At 52.4% G+C, this 18,230-nt stretch overlaps 4 protein-coding genes across 4 annotated transcripts; 3 read left to right on the forward strand and 1 right to left on the reverse strand.

Moving 5' to 3' along the window:
- Positions 1–178: 178 nt before the first annotated feature.
- Positions 179–1,654, forward strand: SPT10 (Spt10p; the record flags this gene model as incomplete). The annotated part of the gene is made up of 1 exon (XM_019132839.1): positions 179–1,654. The coding sequence occupies one exon, from the start codon at positions 179–181 to the stop codon at positions 1,652–1,654; it is 1,476 nt and encodes a 491-aa protein (XP_018984364.1).
- Positions 1,655–2,204: 550 nt separating this feature from the next.
- URA2 (bifunctional carbamoylphosphate synthetase/aspartate transcarbamylase) lies at positions 2,205–9,468 on the reverse strand. Its single transcript, XM_019129177.1, has one exon. It carries the CDS (start codon positions 9,008–9,010, stop codon positions 2,390–2,392), a length of 6,621 nt encoding a protein of 2,206 aa, XP_018984365.1. The 5' UTR covers positions 9,011–9,468; the 3' UTR covers positions 2,205–2,389.
- A 1,878-nt stretch (positions 9,469–11,346) lies between these two features.
- BABINDRAFT_162108 (uncharacterized protein) lies at positions 11,347–13,270 on the forward strand. Its single transcript, XM_019129178.1, has one exon. The coding sequence runs from the start codon at positions 11,813–11,815 to the stop codon at positions 13,085–13,087; it is 1,275 nt and encodes a 424-aa protein (XP_018984366.1). The 5' UTR covers positions 11,347–11,812; the 3' UTR covers positions 13,088–13,270.
- Positions 13,271–13,739: 469 nt separating this feature from the next.
- Positions 13,740–18,229, forward strand: TSC11 (TORC2 complex subunit). The gene has a single exon (XM_019129179.1). The coding sequence runs from the start codon at positions 14,188–14,190 to the stop codon at positions 17,872–17,874; it is 3,687 nt and encodes a 1,228-aa protein (XP_018984367.1). The 5' UTR covers positions 13,740–14,187; the 3' UTR covers positions 17,875–18,229.
- Position 18,230: the final 1 nt, after the last annotated feature.

An 18,230-nucleotide genomic window follows, 5' to 3' on the forward strand; every position in this document is an offset into this window, starting at 1 on the left:
CTCCTATCTATACGCACAACCATAGTGAAGGCTTGGAACGAGAAAACTCCATTGTTATGCACACGACCATAATACAGTCCTTGTTTTCGCTCGCGACAAATTTTTCCCGCGTATATTACAAACCATATCAGTGCCCCAATCTACACCCTATACCACCAAATACCCTACCCCACAAAACATGCCTAACTTTGACGACGTGACCCAACCGCCGCATTTCCGCCCGCAATATGAGTACCCGCTCATCGAGCGGTGCACGGTGTTGCTTAAAGATGGCGAGACAACCGCCACCATCTACCCTATCCACTCGCCCGAGGACCTCCCGCCCGGACTCCTCGCGTTTCTCTGCGATGAATTCAACATGGAGATCGAACGCGGCGACACGTCCCCGTTCTTTGACACGTTGCACATCGAAACTTTCCAAAACTACTGGTTCGGCTCGTTCGCGGCGGTCATGGTGCTAGGCGACGCTCCCAACCTCGCGCTCGAGAGTAACCGTCAGTGGGAGAAGGAGTGTCTCGGGACATTCCACGTCAAACCAAACTATCCCGGTCGGTGTTCACACATCTGCACTGCCGGCTTCCTCGTGAACGCGGGCATCCGTGGCAAGGGTATCGGGACCACGCTAGCGGAGTGCTATCTCGCGTGGGCGCCCAAGTTGGGCTACACGTACTCCGTGTTCAACCTCGTGTTTGAGACAAATGCAGCCGCGCGTGCGATCTGGGAGGCGCTCAACTTCAAACGTATCGGGCGCATCAAGGCCGCGGGCATCCTCAAGGGCAGCGACACGCCCGTAGATGCGATCATGTACGGGCGTGACATCGCGCCCACTACAGACGCGAACGTGGGCCTGTTCCGCTTCGACAAGATCAAGTACTACTTAGAGACCGGGCGCTATCCGTCGCTCTCGGACCGCCAGGAGAAATCTCGTCTCCGCTCGTCTGCGTCGCACTACCACATTGAGGACGGCAAGTTAATGCTCAAGGACCGCGAGGTGGTCAGCGACCCCGACCGCCAGTTAACCATCTGCAGCGAAACCCACATGGTCAACCACGGAGGAATCAACAAGACCACCTCCGCTATCGCTGAGCGCTTCCACTGGACGCGCATCAAGGACACCGTCGCGCAGGCAATCCGTCAATGTCCTGAATGTCGCGATCCAACCAAGTCCTCACTCCCAAAACCACGCCCAATGATGAAGCCAAAGCTTGAGCCACACGGTGATGTTGCGCGCACCGTTGCAGCCGTCGCAAACCAGTTGCTCCTGCACGGCGCGGCGCTCAAGCCGGCCAGCGAGGCCCACGATGTGGACGCCATGATCCACCAGATGCCTGCGCGCCACGAGGGCTTGTTGCCGACCGATCTTGCTGGCTTGGACCCGGACGATCCATCTGGCATCATCGCCGCAGTGGAGGCGGCGTCGCGCTCGCAGCACCAGGCGCCACCGTATGGTCAGCAGTACGGGCTGTACCAGCAGGACTACTCACCACAGTACAACCAGTACGCGGAGGAGCACGAGGGCTATCCGGAGAGGGAGGGTGAGATTCCGGTAGACCCACAGGTCAGTGCATTTGACGCGCAAGAACCGAACGGTGCGGAGATTGAGATTGCGCGAGCGTTGATTCAGGCGAACGAGGATGCAAATGAGATGTTTTAACCGGTTTGGAAATGACAGAAGGGGTGCCAGGGTGAAGTGAAGTCTTACGGAATGGTCTATAGGTTTGGTGGGAGCCTGCTATGAATGATTTATAGTTATGGAAGGATCTACAGACGGAATATCCTATTGTCGGTCGATTTTGACGTTTTTATCAGTTTGGACGATATTTTCTGAGTAATTTGTGTTATTCAAGGGAAAATTTTCGGAAATTTCCCTCTGAAGCAATACTCCACGTCTACCGAGATAGAATTCAGTCCTAAGTGACTTCCCGATAAATACTCTCGCCTGGGGTTTCAAAGGAATTGCTCGACACAGTTCTGCTGTGGCCATTTGTGCAGATTCGGCTCTTTCCATGGAATCACGAAGAAACTAGGTCCGAAACTCCGTTAATCTGGAGTAGACAATATAATACATGATTATTGAAATACTGATGGATAATGAAATTTATTAGATATAAACATATACACTCTATACACACGGCAAAACCAAACACACGCAACGCACGCAACGTGGATGCCACCATATAATATTAAACGTCTACTGGAACTAGTATCTAACAGGATTATGTCTATACAAAAGAGACAACAAAAAAGGGTCAAGAGAAAAAGCAACAACCAAAAAAACATGCAAGCAGCAAAGCGGCGACATTTTCCCCAAAACATCGAAACTCAAGCAAGCGAGCTGACAGACTGTAACCTAAAGAGTCACTAAGCAAAATTGCGGCAAGCCAGCCTCTTATTTCTGGAAATCAACCCCAATAACCATCGCCAAAAGCGCCATTCTCACATACAAACCATATCTCATCTGTCTGAAGTATGCGGCTCTCTGGTCAAAGTCCACCTCCTCGCGGATCTCAGAAACGCGCGGCAATGGGTGCATCACACACATGTGCTGTTTGGCATCAGCAAGCACCTTGTTGTCAACCACGTATGAATCCTTGAGTCTCTCGTAGTCCTCGACACTGGCAAATCTCTCCTGTTGGACTCTGGTGCAGTACAAGACGTCCGACTTGGCAAGAATGTCCTTGGTCAACTCCTCAGACTCACACACCAACATCCCCGCGGCCTCGAGCTCGTCTTTAATCTCCTTTGGCAAGGAAAGCTCCTTAGGAGAAACAAGTTGGATGCGCACAGAGTACTGGCGGAGCAAGTGACACAACGAGTGCACCGGACGGCCGTACTTGAGATCACCCATGAAGGTCACAGTGATCCCGTTCACAGTCCCGAGCTCCTCTCTGATGGTGAAGAGGTCGAGAAGGGCCTGGGTAGGGTGCTCTCTGGAGCCGTTGCCGCCGTTGACAATTGGCACTGGTGAGTACTTCGCGGCAATGTCCGCGGACTCCTCGTCTGGGTGACGGATAATCACCGCATCCGAGTAGCATGCGAGGGTTCTCACGGTGTCTTGCAAGGACTCACCCTTCTTGACGGAAGAAGAAGAAACCGGCACGGCGACAACACGGCCGCCCAATCTTTGCATGGCAGCGTCAAAAGAGGTTGAGGTTCTGGTAGATGGCTCGTAGAACAAAGTGGAGATCAATCTCCCCTTGAGAACATCCAAGACACCTTCACGTTCAACAGCGAGACGCATTTCCTGGGCGACGGAGAAGAGCGCGTGGAGATCCGAGCGCTTGATGTCTTTGACAGAAAGGATGGACTTTCTAAGGAACGGATTGTTGTTTCTGATGAGAGTCGAGATGGCGGACGGAGCGTTGTCCACCGGTGGGAGGGAGGAAACCAACTGGGTGCCCAAGGTGTCTTCTTCAATGACAGAGGATGGTCTGGCCTCAGAGAAAGACACGCGCGAAACACGTCTGGCGGCAGCGGCCTCTTCGGCAACTGGCATGGACATCGCCACTGGAGCGGCCGCGGAAGCAATCTTCTGCGCTCTCAACTTGGAGGAGAAGTTGCGGCCAAAGGCATAAGCAGCAGAGACCTGGCCGTCCAAGCAGACAGTCTTGGAGTCGAAAATGACACGTTCAACGGTACCGGTCAAGACACCACCAAGCGGCGAAACAGTCTTGGAAACACGCTCCAAATCAATCTCAACGGTAGCCTTCTGGACTGGGAGGTCAAAGATTTTGACCGGATTGGTGTGCAAGCGGAGAACAATGTCATCGAGGGTCAAACGACCGTCAGCGACGGCAGAGAGCAACAATGGAAGGGTCTCAGCAATCCCCAAACCAGCCGTGACTGGCTTCTGAAGGGCCTTGGCAAGTAAGGAAGGCACAGCCCCGACAGAGAAACAGTCGATCTGGGCGAGGTTTTCCCACAAGGCAAGCTGCTCGTCCTTCGATGGGAGGAAGGAGCACGGGAAGTCATCCTGAGAGAGGAAGAGCGAGTAGACAGCAACATCACAGGTCACTGGCATGTCCTTTTCCTTGGCCATGGCGATAAGCGCGAGGTCGTCACGCGAAGAGACGCCGGTCACGTGGATCGCGCGCGCGTGGAGTGACGCAAGAAGGAGAACAGATGCAAGGTCGGTAGACTTGGCATCAGTGGTGACAACCTTCGACTGTGGCCAGGTTGCAAAGTGGGAGGAAACGGCGGCCACGGTGGTGGAACGGTCGGTGAATGGGAGGTACAACGCGCCGATATCCTCGGACACCGCGGCGACGGCAGCCGCGTTGGCCGCGGTGGCAGTCGCGGCAAACGCGTAGTCAGTGAAAGCGCCATCAGCTGCGAGACTGGAAGCCGCAGAGAGAGCACTGGAGTCGGTAAGCCCTGTAGCGGTCTGCAAAACGTTGCTGAAGGTGAACCCCGCGGCGAGCGACACACGTGCAACGGCAGCAAAGTCACGCGCGCCCGCGGCACCGGCCAACGACGGAACGTACGCCGCAATGTTGACCAAACCTGGAATCGTGGCGGTATCATGCGACAACTGAGCATCGAGGGAAGTCACCTCAAGCGGAATCTTGCGGTAGAGCGCCTCGATCAAAACCTTGGCGCACTTCACGTTGGTGACCAACGGAACGGCGTAGTCAACAGCCATACGACGGGTCTGGTAGCCCTTGGACACGTACGACGCTGGACGGCGGAATCGGTTGGCGGATGGCAAGTTGATGTAGAGGTCGATAAGGTTGTTGGCGAGGTGCTGAGAGAGGGAGTACTCAGACTTCTGGCCGTCTTCGCCGTCCATCACCTCGAGGTACTGAACCGGAACGTTGAACCCGGAGATGAAGTCGGCGGTACCGGCGGTAGCAAACAACTTGTAGCCCATCTCGTGGAGACGCTGGATCGATGGAACAAGCTCCAACTTCTCCTTGTATGAACCGATGGAGAGGAGAATGTTCTTCTTTGGAAGCTGGAAACCAGTGGCAATCAAAGACTTGAGGTACGCCTCGTACTTGTTGCGACCAAAAGTTGCGACTTCACCCGTGGAGGCCATTTCGACACCAAGCACCGGATCGGCACCCGCCAAACGGGAAAAGGAGAACTGCGGAACCTTGACGGCGCAGTAGTGCTCTGGCAACTTGGCACCAGGGTACGGGGTGAACGGAAGGTCCATGATGGCACGGGTGGCCATTTCAATCATATCCGTGCCAACAACCTTGGAGATGAATGGGAACGAACGCGAGGCACGGACGTTACATTCAATCACCTTGATGTCGTTGTTCTTGGCGATAAACTGGATGTTGTACGGTCCGGTAATGTTCAAGGCCTTACCAATCTTGGCGGTGGCCACGACAATGCGGCGAACGGTCTCTGGGTCGAGGTCCTGTGGCGGAACAATCAACGTGGCGTCACCGGAGTGGACCCCAGCGTTCTCAACGTGTTCGGACACAACGTGCATAATCATCTTACCGTCCTTGGCAACGGCATCCATCTCAATCTCCTTGGCCTCCTCGATGTACTTGGTGATGACAACCGGGTAGTCAGGAGAGACATCGACGGCCTGGGAGAGGTACGAACGGAGATCGTCGCGGGAGTAGACGGTGTTCATGGCGGCACCGGAAAGCACGTACGATGGACGAACCAAAACTGGGTACGAAACCATTTCGGCAAACGTCTCGGCTTCCTCAAAGGAGGTGAGTTCCTTCCAGGCCGGCTGATCAACGCCGATTTGGTCCAACATCCGCGAGAACTTGTAACGGTTTTCGGCCGAGTCGATCATCTCTGGGGAAGTCCCCATGATTTTGACGTTCTGGCGGTGAAGGTTCAACGCGATGTTGTTCGAGGTCTGGCCACCCATGGAGATCACAACACCGGCGGACTGCTCAAGCTCGTAGATATCGAGGACTCTCTCCAAGTTGATGGTTTCAAAGTACAAACGGTCGGCCTCGTCGTAATCGGTGGAGACGGTTTCCGGGTTGTAGTTAATCATAATCGTCTTGACGTTGTTCTCGCGGAGCGTACGGACCGCGCGAACGGCACACCAATCGAACTCAACGGAGGAACCGATACGGTAGACACCAGAGCCAAGCACCACAATCCCGTGGTCGTCGAACTTCACATCGTTGGAGTCGGCGTTGTAGGTGATGTAGAGGTAGTTGGTGAAGGCCGGGAACTCGGCGGCAACGGTATCAATCTGCTTGACAAATGGAATGATACCGGCATCCTTACGCAAGCGTCTGATGGCAACCTCGTTCGAGTTGAGGAACTTGGCAATCTGGCGATCCTCGAATCCGAGCTGTTTCGCGTTACGCAATACCTGGGCTGGCAAGTTTTCCTTGGAAACGTAGGACGCAATCTTCTCCCCGAAGCGGATCAATCCCTCAAGCTTGTTCAAGAACCACTTGTCAATGTTGGTCATCTTCCAGATCTTGTCGACCGAGTAGCCGTCGCTCATAGCGTTGGCAATCGCGAACAAACGCTGGTCTGACGGAGTCTGCAACTCAGAGTCGATATCGATCGACATGAGAGCATCGGTCTGGTTGAAACCGAGGTTCTGGTAGTCGGTCGAGCGGATCGCCTTCTGAATCGCCTCCTCAAACGTGCGCCCAATCGACATGACCTCACCAACCGATTTCATCGAAGAGGAAAGGAGAGACGACACTCTGGTGAACTTCTTGAGATCCCAGCGTGGAATCTTGACCACCACGTAATCCAAGGATGGCTCGAAACAGGCACAGGTGACCTTAGTGACCGAGTTCTTGATCTCATTGAGCGGAATGTTCAACCCAAGCTTGGCAGCGGTATAGGCAAGCGGGTAGCCGGTCGCCTTGGAAGCCAAAGCAGAGGAACGGGAAAGTCTGGCGTTGACCTCAATGATACAGTACTCCTGAGAGAATGGATTGAGGGCGTACTGGATGTTACATTCACCAACGACCCCCAAGTGACGGATGACATTTACGGCGGTGGTACGCAACATGTTGTAATCAGCATCATCAAGGGTCTGGGATGGAGCAACGACAATGGAGTCACCAGTGTGGATCCCAAGAGGATCGAAGTTCTCCATGTTACAGACGGTGATACAGTTGTCGAACGCGTCACGAACAACCTCGTATTCAACCTCCTTCCAACCCTTCATCGACTTCTCCACCAAGACCTGGGACGAGATCGCAAACGCCTTCTGGCAGAGCTCTACGAGCTCACCTTCGTTATCCGCGAACCCGGAACCAAGCCCACCGAGCGCAAACGCCGCACGGATAATCACCGGGTAGCCAATATCCTCACCAGCGGCGATAGCCTCGTCCATGGTCGTACAAGCGTGCGACTTGGCACACTTCTCGCCAATCTCCTCCATCGCCATCGCGAACAAGTCTCTGTCCTCGGTGGTGATGACGGTCTCGATCTGGGTACCGAGCACCTTGACACCGAGCGCCTCAAACTCGTCCTTGAGCTCAATACCGACGGAGAGCGCGGTCTGACCACCGAAAGTCACGTAGATACCGTCCGGCTTCTCGTGCTGGATAACCTTGCGGACAAACTCGGCATTGACTGGGAGGAAATACACCTTGTCGGCGAGCCCCTTGGAGGTCTGGATGGTGGCGATGTTCGGGTTGATCAAGATGGTGTAGATACCCTCTTCCTTGAGCGCCTTGATGGCCTGGGAACCGGAATAATCGAACTCACCGGCCTGGCCAATGGACAAACCACCAGACCCGAGAACAAGAACTTTCTTAGGAACGATACGTGGGTGCGCGGCGCGGTTCTCCGCGAGCTGGCCGCCTGGGAACTCGACCGCCTTGTGCGCGTGCGTCGCATCGAACTCGGTGACCGCCTGGATAAACGTGTCAAAGAGGAATTCGGTGTCGCGCGGACCTGGGGTAGACTCAGGGTGGAACTGCACAGAGAAGAAAGGCTTTTGGGTGTTGTAAATACCCTCGTTGGAGCCGTCGTTAGCGTTGACGAACAACGGCTTCCAGTCGTCAGCGAGGGTTGCGACATCGACTGCGTACCCATGGTTCTGCGAGGTGATGTAGCAGCGCCCAGAGATGAGCGAAGTACACGGAATGTTGTGCCCACGGTTACCGAACTTGAGCTTGACGGTGGCCGCGCCGGTCGCGCGCGCGAGCAACTGGTGCCCGAGACAGATCCCGAAAATTGGGGTCTTGGCTGCCACAACAGCCGCCTTAAGGATCTCCACGGTGGTGTCCATCACGGCTGGATCACCTGGACCGTTGGACAAGAACAAACCATCGTACTCCTCGCTGGAATAGTCGTAGTTCCATGGAACAACAAGCAATTCAACGCCACGACGGACAAAGCAGCGGATCTGGTTGAACTTAATACCGACATCAACGGCAATAATTCTAACCGTCTTGCCGGCCTTGGTCTTAAGGGCGGTCGCTGGGTAAGGCTTGTACAAGACTGGCTCCTTTACGGAGACCTTAGCGACAAGGTTGGCCACGTTCGGGTCGACCCACTCAGGGACGTCAAAGAACGGCTGCCAGTCGCGCGCACCAAGCGCGCGCATGTCGGTGGTTTCGCGCGTTTGAAGCGCAATCCGCCCGAGAGTGGAACCCTCCTCGCGCAAACGCTTGGTGAGCGCGCGCGTGTCGATCCCGTACATAGCTGGGATACCCTGCTCCTTCAACCAATCACCAAGCGACGAGGTGGCAAGGTAGTGCGAGTACTCTTCGGTGTAGTGGGCGACCACAAGACCCGCGATGTGGACCTTGCTGGACTCGAAGTAGCGCGGCAACTGGGTGACGAGCTCGTCTAACGCGGCACGGTCTGGCACACCGTAGTTACCCACGAGTGGGTAGGTGATGACGAGGATCTGGCCCTCGTAGGAAGGATCGGTGAGCGACTCTGGGTAACCAACCATACCGGTCTGGAAAACCAACTCACCGGCAGCGGTGACTGGCGCACCGAAGGAGTAACCCTGCAACGCGGAGCCGTCCTTGAGTTCCAACGTCATAAGGCGGTCGCCAGTGGACTCCATTGGTGGAGTGATTGGGGCGGAAAAGGACATAGCAGTGAGAGGGGAAATGCAAATAGGGTGAGCTAGCGGGGACTAGGATGTTAATATCAATCTAAGGGTAAAAAGGTGTGATGAGATGCCTAACGAGAAGTGAACGTGCGAATTATTCAATGCGACTGTTACCGATGGTTGCAAGAACCATTGGGTACGAAGCGTAACCAACTGTCAATACGAACATAACTCAGGTCGCAGTTATCAGTACGCATAACCACTCGATCCCGCTTCAGTACATTCATATTCGACTACAGAGCTACAGATTAGAGATTAGGTGCCGATAGTGCTTTTTACTATCGCCTCCTCCTCTCCTCTCTTCAGAGCTCTGCCAGGACTGACATACCTTAACTCGGGTCTTGAAAAGTGGGGAATTTTTCAAGGGGTGTTTTTTGGGTGTTGAGCTTTTATCTGAAGAGAAGAGAGAGGAGGAAAAAGAGAGAGAGAGAGAAGCATGGGTAGTGAAGTACGAGTGGGAAGCCCTTTTCCCTTATATAGTCTGCCAGCAAAAGTCATTGAAAATTTTTTGCTCCGTGCAGGAAGGAGGGTAACTCGGTACTAAGCATGATACATGCAATGAGCAACAGACTAAAGGTGCAAGGTCTGGCTCCGATTACAATCCGGCGCTGGGTTGTAGTATCTGAGATTTTGCTGGGATGGCCAAAGGTTTGATGCTTCTTGGTCTTAGTATGGACACGATGTTACAATAGTACTGGCACAAGTAGCTATAGTGCGGTATGCTTTGTTCACGCTTCTGCGCTACACTCGATTATTTTTCTACAAACCCCTATGTAAGTCAATATTCACTTGTATAAGTTCCCTTTATAATATTTTTTTTTTCCCTTCGGTTCACCCTGTCTATGGTTATTCTCTGACCCTGTTCGCTTAGTCTATCTCGATCTATGCAGCTGAAATTTTTCATGCATAATAGATCTTGGTCGAATCTGAGCTCTGGCAGCACTGCGGCGGAAATGTGCCGCTGATTGGCGTTGGCTAGGCCTAGTTTAGAAACCAATTCCGGAGTTTGAAGGACGTTTAGGTTTTTTGAGAAGCTGAACGATCGGCAGCGTGAGAGTCACCTGCCTTGTCGAGCAACAATACTAGCACTTTACATCGGTTCTGATAATTTAATCTAGGTTCATCAAAGACCCATGCGGTAAAAGGCCCCACGTCTCCGTTAAGATCATAGAATACTTATCCGATCCTTGATGATGGGAAAGTAATCGTAATTGGCGCTGGTAAATCGCCGTGACACGCAATTAATTGCCCTCTATTCACGGAAGCTCGAGTCAATGCCGTCACCAGGGATGCATGAAATTTTTTTTCACCGAAAACGAAATTCCAATGCAGATATGGCTAGATGCAGATGCAAGCCGCATGAATGAGACCGTATCTCACAAAGACCTTGAAAATGCTCCGAGGCCTCCCGGCAGCTAATGGTGCCGGGAAATTAATCCGTAACAGGGCAAAACGGTATATGTACTAGTTTCGGTGCTGAAATGGAAGATCTTGTGATACAATAGAGTTAACTCCGAAGGATTTAAGTGAGTGAGGGCAATCCGCCATGCCGTGCTAGAGTCTATATACGATATTCACGGTGGTTTTGTAGTGATCATTAATCTCATTTGGACCAAAATGAGAATCTGGTATGTTTTTTTTTGTAACGGCCCTAGCACGAATATAAGGCAATCCCCCTTAATTTGTTCGCGGGCTTTGTTTTAGCTATTAAATATTAATAAATATATGTATATGTACACACCGTGATTTTTGATACTAGTTAAACTAAAAAATGTTTGAGCCTAGTGTGTTGTCGCCTAGATACTATACATTTTAAAGGAAAAATTACCGTCTTTGCTTTCTGCTATATCTAAAAATATAAATTAATATTTTCTAGTAAATATTTCATCATGCTAATTGTTGGATGTATAAATACATTTATTTTCTTTTTTCATGTTTAATTGTGTATTCTTATATTTCACAACACTAATAACAAGTCTTCCTACTACACGGAGAGATAAAACCAAATAGTCATCTTCAGATAATTACAAAACGACAATCGTCAGATTATTGCAAGTCTAAGACAGTAAACCACAACTCTTATCAGACACTATCCAACCACTCCACGTGTGACCAATTACCTGCAGGATCACTAGTTTCTACCAACCACAAAAATCGCCCGAAAAAACAGATAGCGGGAAAAACAAAAACGCGACTTCAGCGGGGCTGCAAGAGGGGGAGTGCGAACTGCGAGGCAACGCCGACTCTAACCTTTTTTAACGTCCGTAGCTGCGTGGATTTTAAAATTGCCCTTGTTCCCGCACACACACTAGCTTTTGCTCTAAAGCCACGCTATCTATTAGACACTACATTTTACTGTATTGCCGTCACCTGGCTGAACTGAATTCCGTTTGTCATCATTAGACACTATTAAACACCACGCATTAGACTTGCGCTGTCCATCGCGTTTGAACTCTTACACGGTTACTATCACACCAGCAAAATTGCCACCAATCTGAAATACTACACTTGATCCATTAAGGCTGAATTCCACCGAAAGCCATTATATCAAGTCTGAGCGTCATTTTAGCATCTCCCAGTATACACATCTGAGCACTCTCACACGGTATCCAGACCTACACCCTTCATTGCTTGAATTCCCATTCATACCCCCCTCCCAGGCTACCTTTAAGCTCCACAGTTGTATACATTTCCACACCTACAGTCATTATCTCGTGGTTGCCCAAAGCCAGAGTTCCGCCGACTTTCCATTCTGAACTCTCTGCTAACACCAACCCGCTTGTGATGTCCATCCCGAGCTCTTTTGCGCTCAGCAACATTCTCAACGACGCCGAGGAGGCTCCCGACAGCGACGGGACCGTCGAAGACGAATCGCCACAGGAACTCAAACCGCTCCAGAACATCCAGCCGAAGGAGGAACCTACGGATGACGAGTTTGATGATGACAAATCCAAGAGCGCGCCAAAAGCCGCAGACATGTCGCGCCTCCCGTTGATCCAACGATCGCGCCGCGACTACAAGAAGATCTACTCCAAGCTCTTCCAGACGTTCAAGCTGGCGATGCTGGAATCTGAGATCCTCTACCACCAGGACGTCCAACAGCGCCGCTACGTGCAATTTCTCACGCAGCGAAACAACAGCATGTTAGATCTTCTCGACACAGCGCTTGATGGCGTGCCGCGCCTCCAGGGTTCGGTGGAGCAGCTCAACTTTTGGTCTCATAACCACAATGACTTTTCTCACGGCTTTTCCCACGGTGACACAGACGACACGAGCATTCTCCTGGAGCACGAAAGGGTACGGCTAGAGGCCATCTCTGCGCGCAGCCCAGCGTTAAAGCGAAAACTCGCGCCGCTCTTTGAATTGTCCAGCACCCTTCCAATAATCCATCCCGCGCCTGTGCGCTCCTTTGCCGACTTATCTGCAGCGGACATGGAGTACACACTCCAAGAGGCGGTGCCGTTGACGTTGACTACCGCTGAGATGAATGAAGCGAACCCCATGAACTCCATCCAGTGGATGAAACGCAATCACAACGACGTGCTCCAGATGTTGTCTTCCGTTGGTGTTGCAAACAATAGTGGTGGGATTAATGGAACACACCACCATGCCGACAAGGAAGCGGTCCGCAAAGAGGTCAAAAAGGCCAAGGTGGAGACAAAACTGAAGGCCCCCGGACGCCGTAAGAAGGCTGAGCCCCGGCTGCGTCGTGGGACAAATGATATGAAGGAGGATGGCACGAGCAAGCCCAAAAAGAAGGACATGAAGAAGAAGATTGTGTTGAGTTTGAAGCCCAAATCGGAGTCGACAGAGGACGATGTGGATTCGACAATTTCTCCGGAGAGTGAGGCCGAGAAGCCTGAGGCTCAGCAGTCAAAGGTCAAAGAAAAGTCCAAGGAAGCTGAAGAGAGAGCTGAGACGGAAGAGAGGGCCGAGGTCCAAGAAGAGTCCCAAGAGAAGAATGAAAAAATTGAGGTAAAAATTGGTGAAGTTGGTAAAATCGGCCAAAAAGTTGAGGTCAAAGTGGAAGAACAGGATGCTGTTATGGTAGATGCCTAGAACCGAGAAAACTACGCAACTGACAATTTGGGTAGATGTATTTTTTCCAAGTTTTTAAAGGTATATGATTTAGGTTTTAGGAAATAGGTAAGCAGTGACCCAAGCGAAATGTACGGAAGAGTAAAGAGTTGGTGCAATAGTTTCGCTCTAAGTCGTTGGGGGTAATGAGGAGGAATAATTTTATATCCCTATGAACGTTTTGTAAGAACAAAATCGAGCGGATGCACGCCCAAGAAGAAACCAATGAAATATGACGGAGCGCAATACGTACGCGAGCTAAAGACCAGTAAAGAAATGTATAAACGCTGCCAATGAAAGAGCAACAATAAAATATCAAGAATTCTTCTATTATACAATCACCTGATATCAACACAAGAGGTGCGGGGGTTAGACAAAGATAGCAAGGTCCATACTACAGCTCATTATCTGCACTTTTGGAATTTACGTAACAGAATCCGGACTGGGTATCTGAGGGAAAAACCAATGGTAAGGAAAATACTCATTAATCCATCTTTTACTTAGTAGCTACGTTATAACCTATACAAATAAGCTATCATCTACCCTTTGGTGATCGCTGCCTCCATCCGTGCGCTAATACACAGGAACTTTAGACTGCATCACACGATCTAAGATCAATACACATCCCTTCTCTAGACAAACCATATCACAAGCGGTACAGGTCTTTTCATAAAGTTACCAAGCATCTTAAGGCTAGAACGCTTCACCATTCGCCGCCAATCCATTACACGCTGCAATCAACCCCGAGCATTGCTACATTCTTCAATTTTCCAGACTTGTAGCTACCAGATAACAATCTGACACAGACCCCCCCACTATTCGTTATTGCTGTCACAGGCCGTGTAACCTCAGTTACGGACAATATACACTACCAGCAATATCCAGAGAGGTTGAAGCTAGAAGGATCAGCAAATTTGAACCTAGCAAAGCAGCTACCCGCCCAACCACTCACTGTTCGTCTTTAGCCGATTACCAGGCTAATCGCCCAGGCCTTGCCGATACTATTGGTGAACACTCCAACCAGCTTCGCCATTGCTGTGCAATAGCTACGCTTCTAATAGTTACGCTTCTCATAACTCGCAATGTCTTCATTACTCGACCTACAGAATGATCTCCAGGCGCAGAAAAGCCTCCGCGACAGTGTCGAGACCATTATCCACGCGGCTGATAACAACAAGTACCAGGACATCCGTAAACTGAAGAAATTGCGGCATGAGGCTCAGAGTAAAGCCACCGAGCTTAACCGATCGATTGTTGCGATCGAGCGCCGCATTGAGGCCCTCAAGCGTGTAGAGCCCAGCCCCAGCACCGACAGTCTCTCGGAAGAGCCCGCCGCGCGCAGCAGCTTTGACACCCGCGCGCCGTCACCGTTTGTACACCTCAGTCTACCCGCTGTAGTGGTCGATACGGATCCCGGGGAGAGCACATGGGCGCTCAACGAGCTTCTTCAGGCGCTCGGTGCGAAGGAGCGTGAGGCAGAGTTTTACGTGTCGCGCGGTAATGCGCTCATCGCGCTTCTCCGGCAACACCCTGCGTGGACGAATGACCTCGAACTCCTCGCGTGGGGCCATCGCATCCAGAACTTGCTCGTGCACGGCGCGAAGGAGGTACTGGCGACGGCATACCGTCTCGCGCGGTACGTCATTTCAGATGTCGCATCGCTCCGCACCCTCACCGCACTCCGGATTCAGCACTTTGTCGTTGCATCGCTCGCGCGCGATCCTGTGCGCTTCCTGTTAGAGCGCGAGCACGCGCTCAAGTTCGTACGGCGGTTCATAGAGGTGGAGCACGGTGCGGCCGAGATCCACACAGGTGTGCTACGCGCGCTCATTGCAGTGGCAGAACAGAATGAGGACCGACTCCGCACGCTCTGCCTCGAGACATTGTGCGAGCTTGCAGTGGTCGTGCCCGAGCGGCTCTTCTTTTTGGGCGGTATGCGCGTACTCATGCACGTGGTGAGCGACGGTCCGTATGAGATCTCTGGACTTGTGGGTGTCGCGATTGTGCACATGTTGGACCGGCCATGTGGGCGCGCGTGTCTTCGCGGTGGCGCGGACGTAGGCGCGTTTCTTGCACCGTTTACGGACGTGCAGATCAAAGGTCACGTAAACACGGAGCGACTTCAGCACGGTGCAAATGTGCTCACGACAGTCTTGAAGGCATGGCCAGGGCTTGTGGCGTTCTTACAGCGCGACTTCCAGCCGGTGCGTGACCTCCTCAACTGCCTTGTGTTTGCGATTCCCGTGTTGCGCGACGTGGTCATGGACGTGGTGTTTGACGTGCTCCACATCCGGCAGTTGCCATGGACGCGTGCAAAGGCGGGTGTCGTCGCAAGTGCGCCGCGCACGCGTGTTGTCAGCCACTACGTCGCGCTCCTCCTTGCGGTATTGTTGCGTTGCGACGTGTTGCGTCTCCTTTCGACTGTGATGGACGGCGGTGATGAGTTGAACGCGCGTAAGGCCGCGTACTTGTACGCGGAGGTGCATTTTCTTGCTGCAACCCTTCTCCCAGAAACCTCGCATGTGCCCCAGTCCCCCAAGACCGAGTTTCAGGTGTCCACCTTTGAGTTTCCAAAGCCCGGAGTCTCCAAAGTCCACATTCAGGATGGGCCATTCCAGGAGGATGATAGGGTCTTGATAGTCGATAAAAGTGTTAATTTCACCTCCCCCTCTAATATTTCAACCAATGGTGATCACGTCAACGGTGCCTTCGTCTCTGATTTCCTCACTAGCGATGCCTTGTCTTGCCCTGATCCCAGTTATACGGCTTTCGGTGGAGCCGCCTCCGATGACACCTCCGTTGACCACACCTTCAGTGGTCCCAGCTTTGGTAGCTCCTTTTCCATCGAAAAAATGACTCGCCGTCTTCAAAAGCCCCGCCGCGATATCGCCGCCATCAACGTGCACACCCAGCTCGCAAAGTCCAAAAGTAAACAGGACGTGGATGATGCTGCGTTCCGCCAAATGATTCTCGACACCCGCGTCCTCTCCACAAAGAGTTTTGCGCGCTGGAACTGGGACGTGCTCACGGAGCTTGCCCAAGGCCCGCTCCGCAACCCACGGCGCTACGACGAGGTACTCAAGACGACCAAGCTCTTCAAGCGCATTTCGTCCTTCTTCCGGCCGTTCAAATACCGTTTCTCAACCACCAAGCGTGCCCCCGGAAATGAGCGCTACACAGCCTTCGGCTGCGAGTTTTTCAAGATGCTCTTGAGCTTTCCCGAAGGTGCGCGTACGTTGGCCGAGAGCAAGCTCCTCCGTCAGATCGCTGAGTGTCTCGCTCAGGTAGATGCGTACAGCGGTATCACCGCCGCGGAACCGCTTTTCTCAAAACAGCGGCTTCTCGTGACGCTGAGCCCTGGCTACTTCCGCATGCTTGGCGTGCTTTCAGCGGACCCCGCGGGACTCGCAATGCTTGAGAGTTGGAAGTTTTTCAGCATGTTTTACCACATCGTGGAGCGTTCCGGTCGCGAGGACCTCGCGCTCTTGATCTTGTCCGCGGTGGACTACTCGCAGCTGTCGCATTTGCGCACAATTCTCGGCAAGGCGATGGCCACGTGCGGTGTCGCAGTGCGCCTCCACGCGACACGCCTCGCTGCGTCGTTACTCTACGCGCCGCAAACGCAAACGTGGGCCGCGCGCGCATTGGTTGCGCAGTTGTACGACACGGACGTCGAGGTGTGCGAAGTTGCCGTTGCAGCTATTCACGCGTACGGCGCTGTGTCACGGGATAATTTGGACCATATCCTTCGTCTCCGCCCGTCCTTGGACCACCTTTCGCGCGCGACGCGCGCGCGCCAGCTTTTGTACCTTGCAACGCCGCGAGGATTTCGCTACTTGACGGAATCGGAGTTTGTGCAAGATGAGTTGGACCGGTGGGAAGCTACGGAGAATGTTGTATATGCGAAGCAGATGGAGAGGTCGATTCTTACGCAGTATTGCTTTCCAGCTGCGATCCCGAACACGACTGCTGCTCCAGGTTTCGCTCAAGACGCCCCCAACTTTTTTGGCGAACTAGTCAAGACCGATGAAGGCTGTAACCTCCTTCTCGAACAGAACATTCTTGAACGTCACGTCTCTGTTATTCGTGCGAGCGTGCCCCAGGACTTTTCCCAACTTTCCCCCGCTGACATCCAGCTTCTCAAGGCGTCGCTCTGGGTGCTTGCCAACATCGGTTCTACCTCCCTGGGTGTGCTTTTACTCGAGGACCACGGAGTTATACCCGATATTATTGACATCTGCCGTCACAGCGACGTGTGGTCGTTGAAGGGTGTCGCTTTCTATGCGTTAGGCTTTGTCGCACGCACTGAGGAGGGCGCGGAGGTGTTGGATGAGCTCGACTGGTGCGTGAAGGCGGATTCCATGCAGAGCCCCGTGGGAGTTTCGCTTCCGCGGAACATAACTGACTACTTCTTCGTGGATTCTGCGAACGCGCTCACGATCTCCACCATAGATCCCGAGGCCCTGGAGGATGAGAGTGACAGTGACAGATTGGTGGCAGCGGTGATCCAACGGTTCAAAGAGCTCGGTTCAACCTATAGCTGGTCGGAGAGGTCGACGTTACGGGATATAAACAAGATCAAGGAGAAATACGGGGAGGTGTTTGAGGCGCCAGAGCTCCTTGTGCGTACGTTGGATATGTTGGCCGCGGGGCATTATAGAATGAACACGCGGAGGACTATTTTGGAGTACTTTGGGGGGAAGGTGTGGGAGCTGATGGTGAAGCGAGAGAGGCGGCGTAGGCTCTCAGGCAATCGTCAGGCTGACTGAGGGTTTGTTTGTTGAAACTGTTCCAATCTGAGGAAGAAAGGATAGGGTGAGAACTAACCACCTGTCGAATTCTTGCTCTAGACCAATGACCGTATTATTTGGTAGGTATAGTCAAACTTATTGGAGCGCCTGCCGTACTGCCTTTTATCGAGTATGCTGACCACTTGAGAAATTAGGTACAGCAACTACAGTAGTCTCTTAGACTAAAAGGTGGAAATCAGACTATTTACAGTTTGGATGTAAACCAACAGTCAACTTTATATTTAATAGTTAAGACGACAACCGATTTAGTCTTATAGTATACTGCCTGATTAAATCAGGCTAATGATACACTCAACGCAATAAGACGTATACGC

The sequence above is a fragment of the Babjeviella inositovora genome (assembly GCF_001661335.1).
Source record: "Babjeviella inositovora NRRL Y-12698 unplaced genomic scaffold BABINscaffold_8, whole genome shotgun sequence".
Lineage (NCBI taxonomy): Eukaryota > Fungi > Ascomycota > Pichiomycetes > Serinales > Babjeviella > Babjeviella inositovora.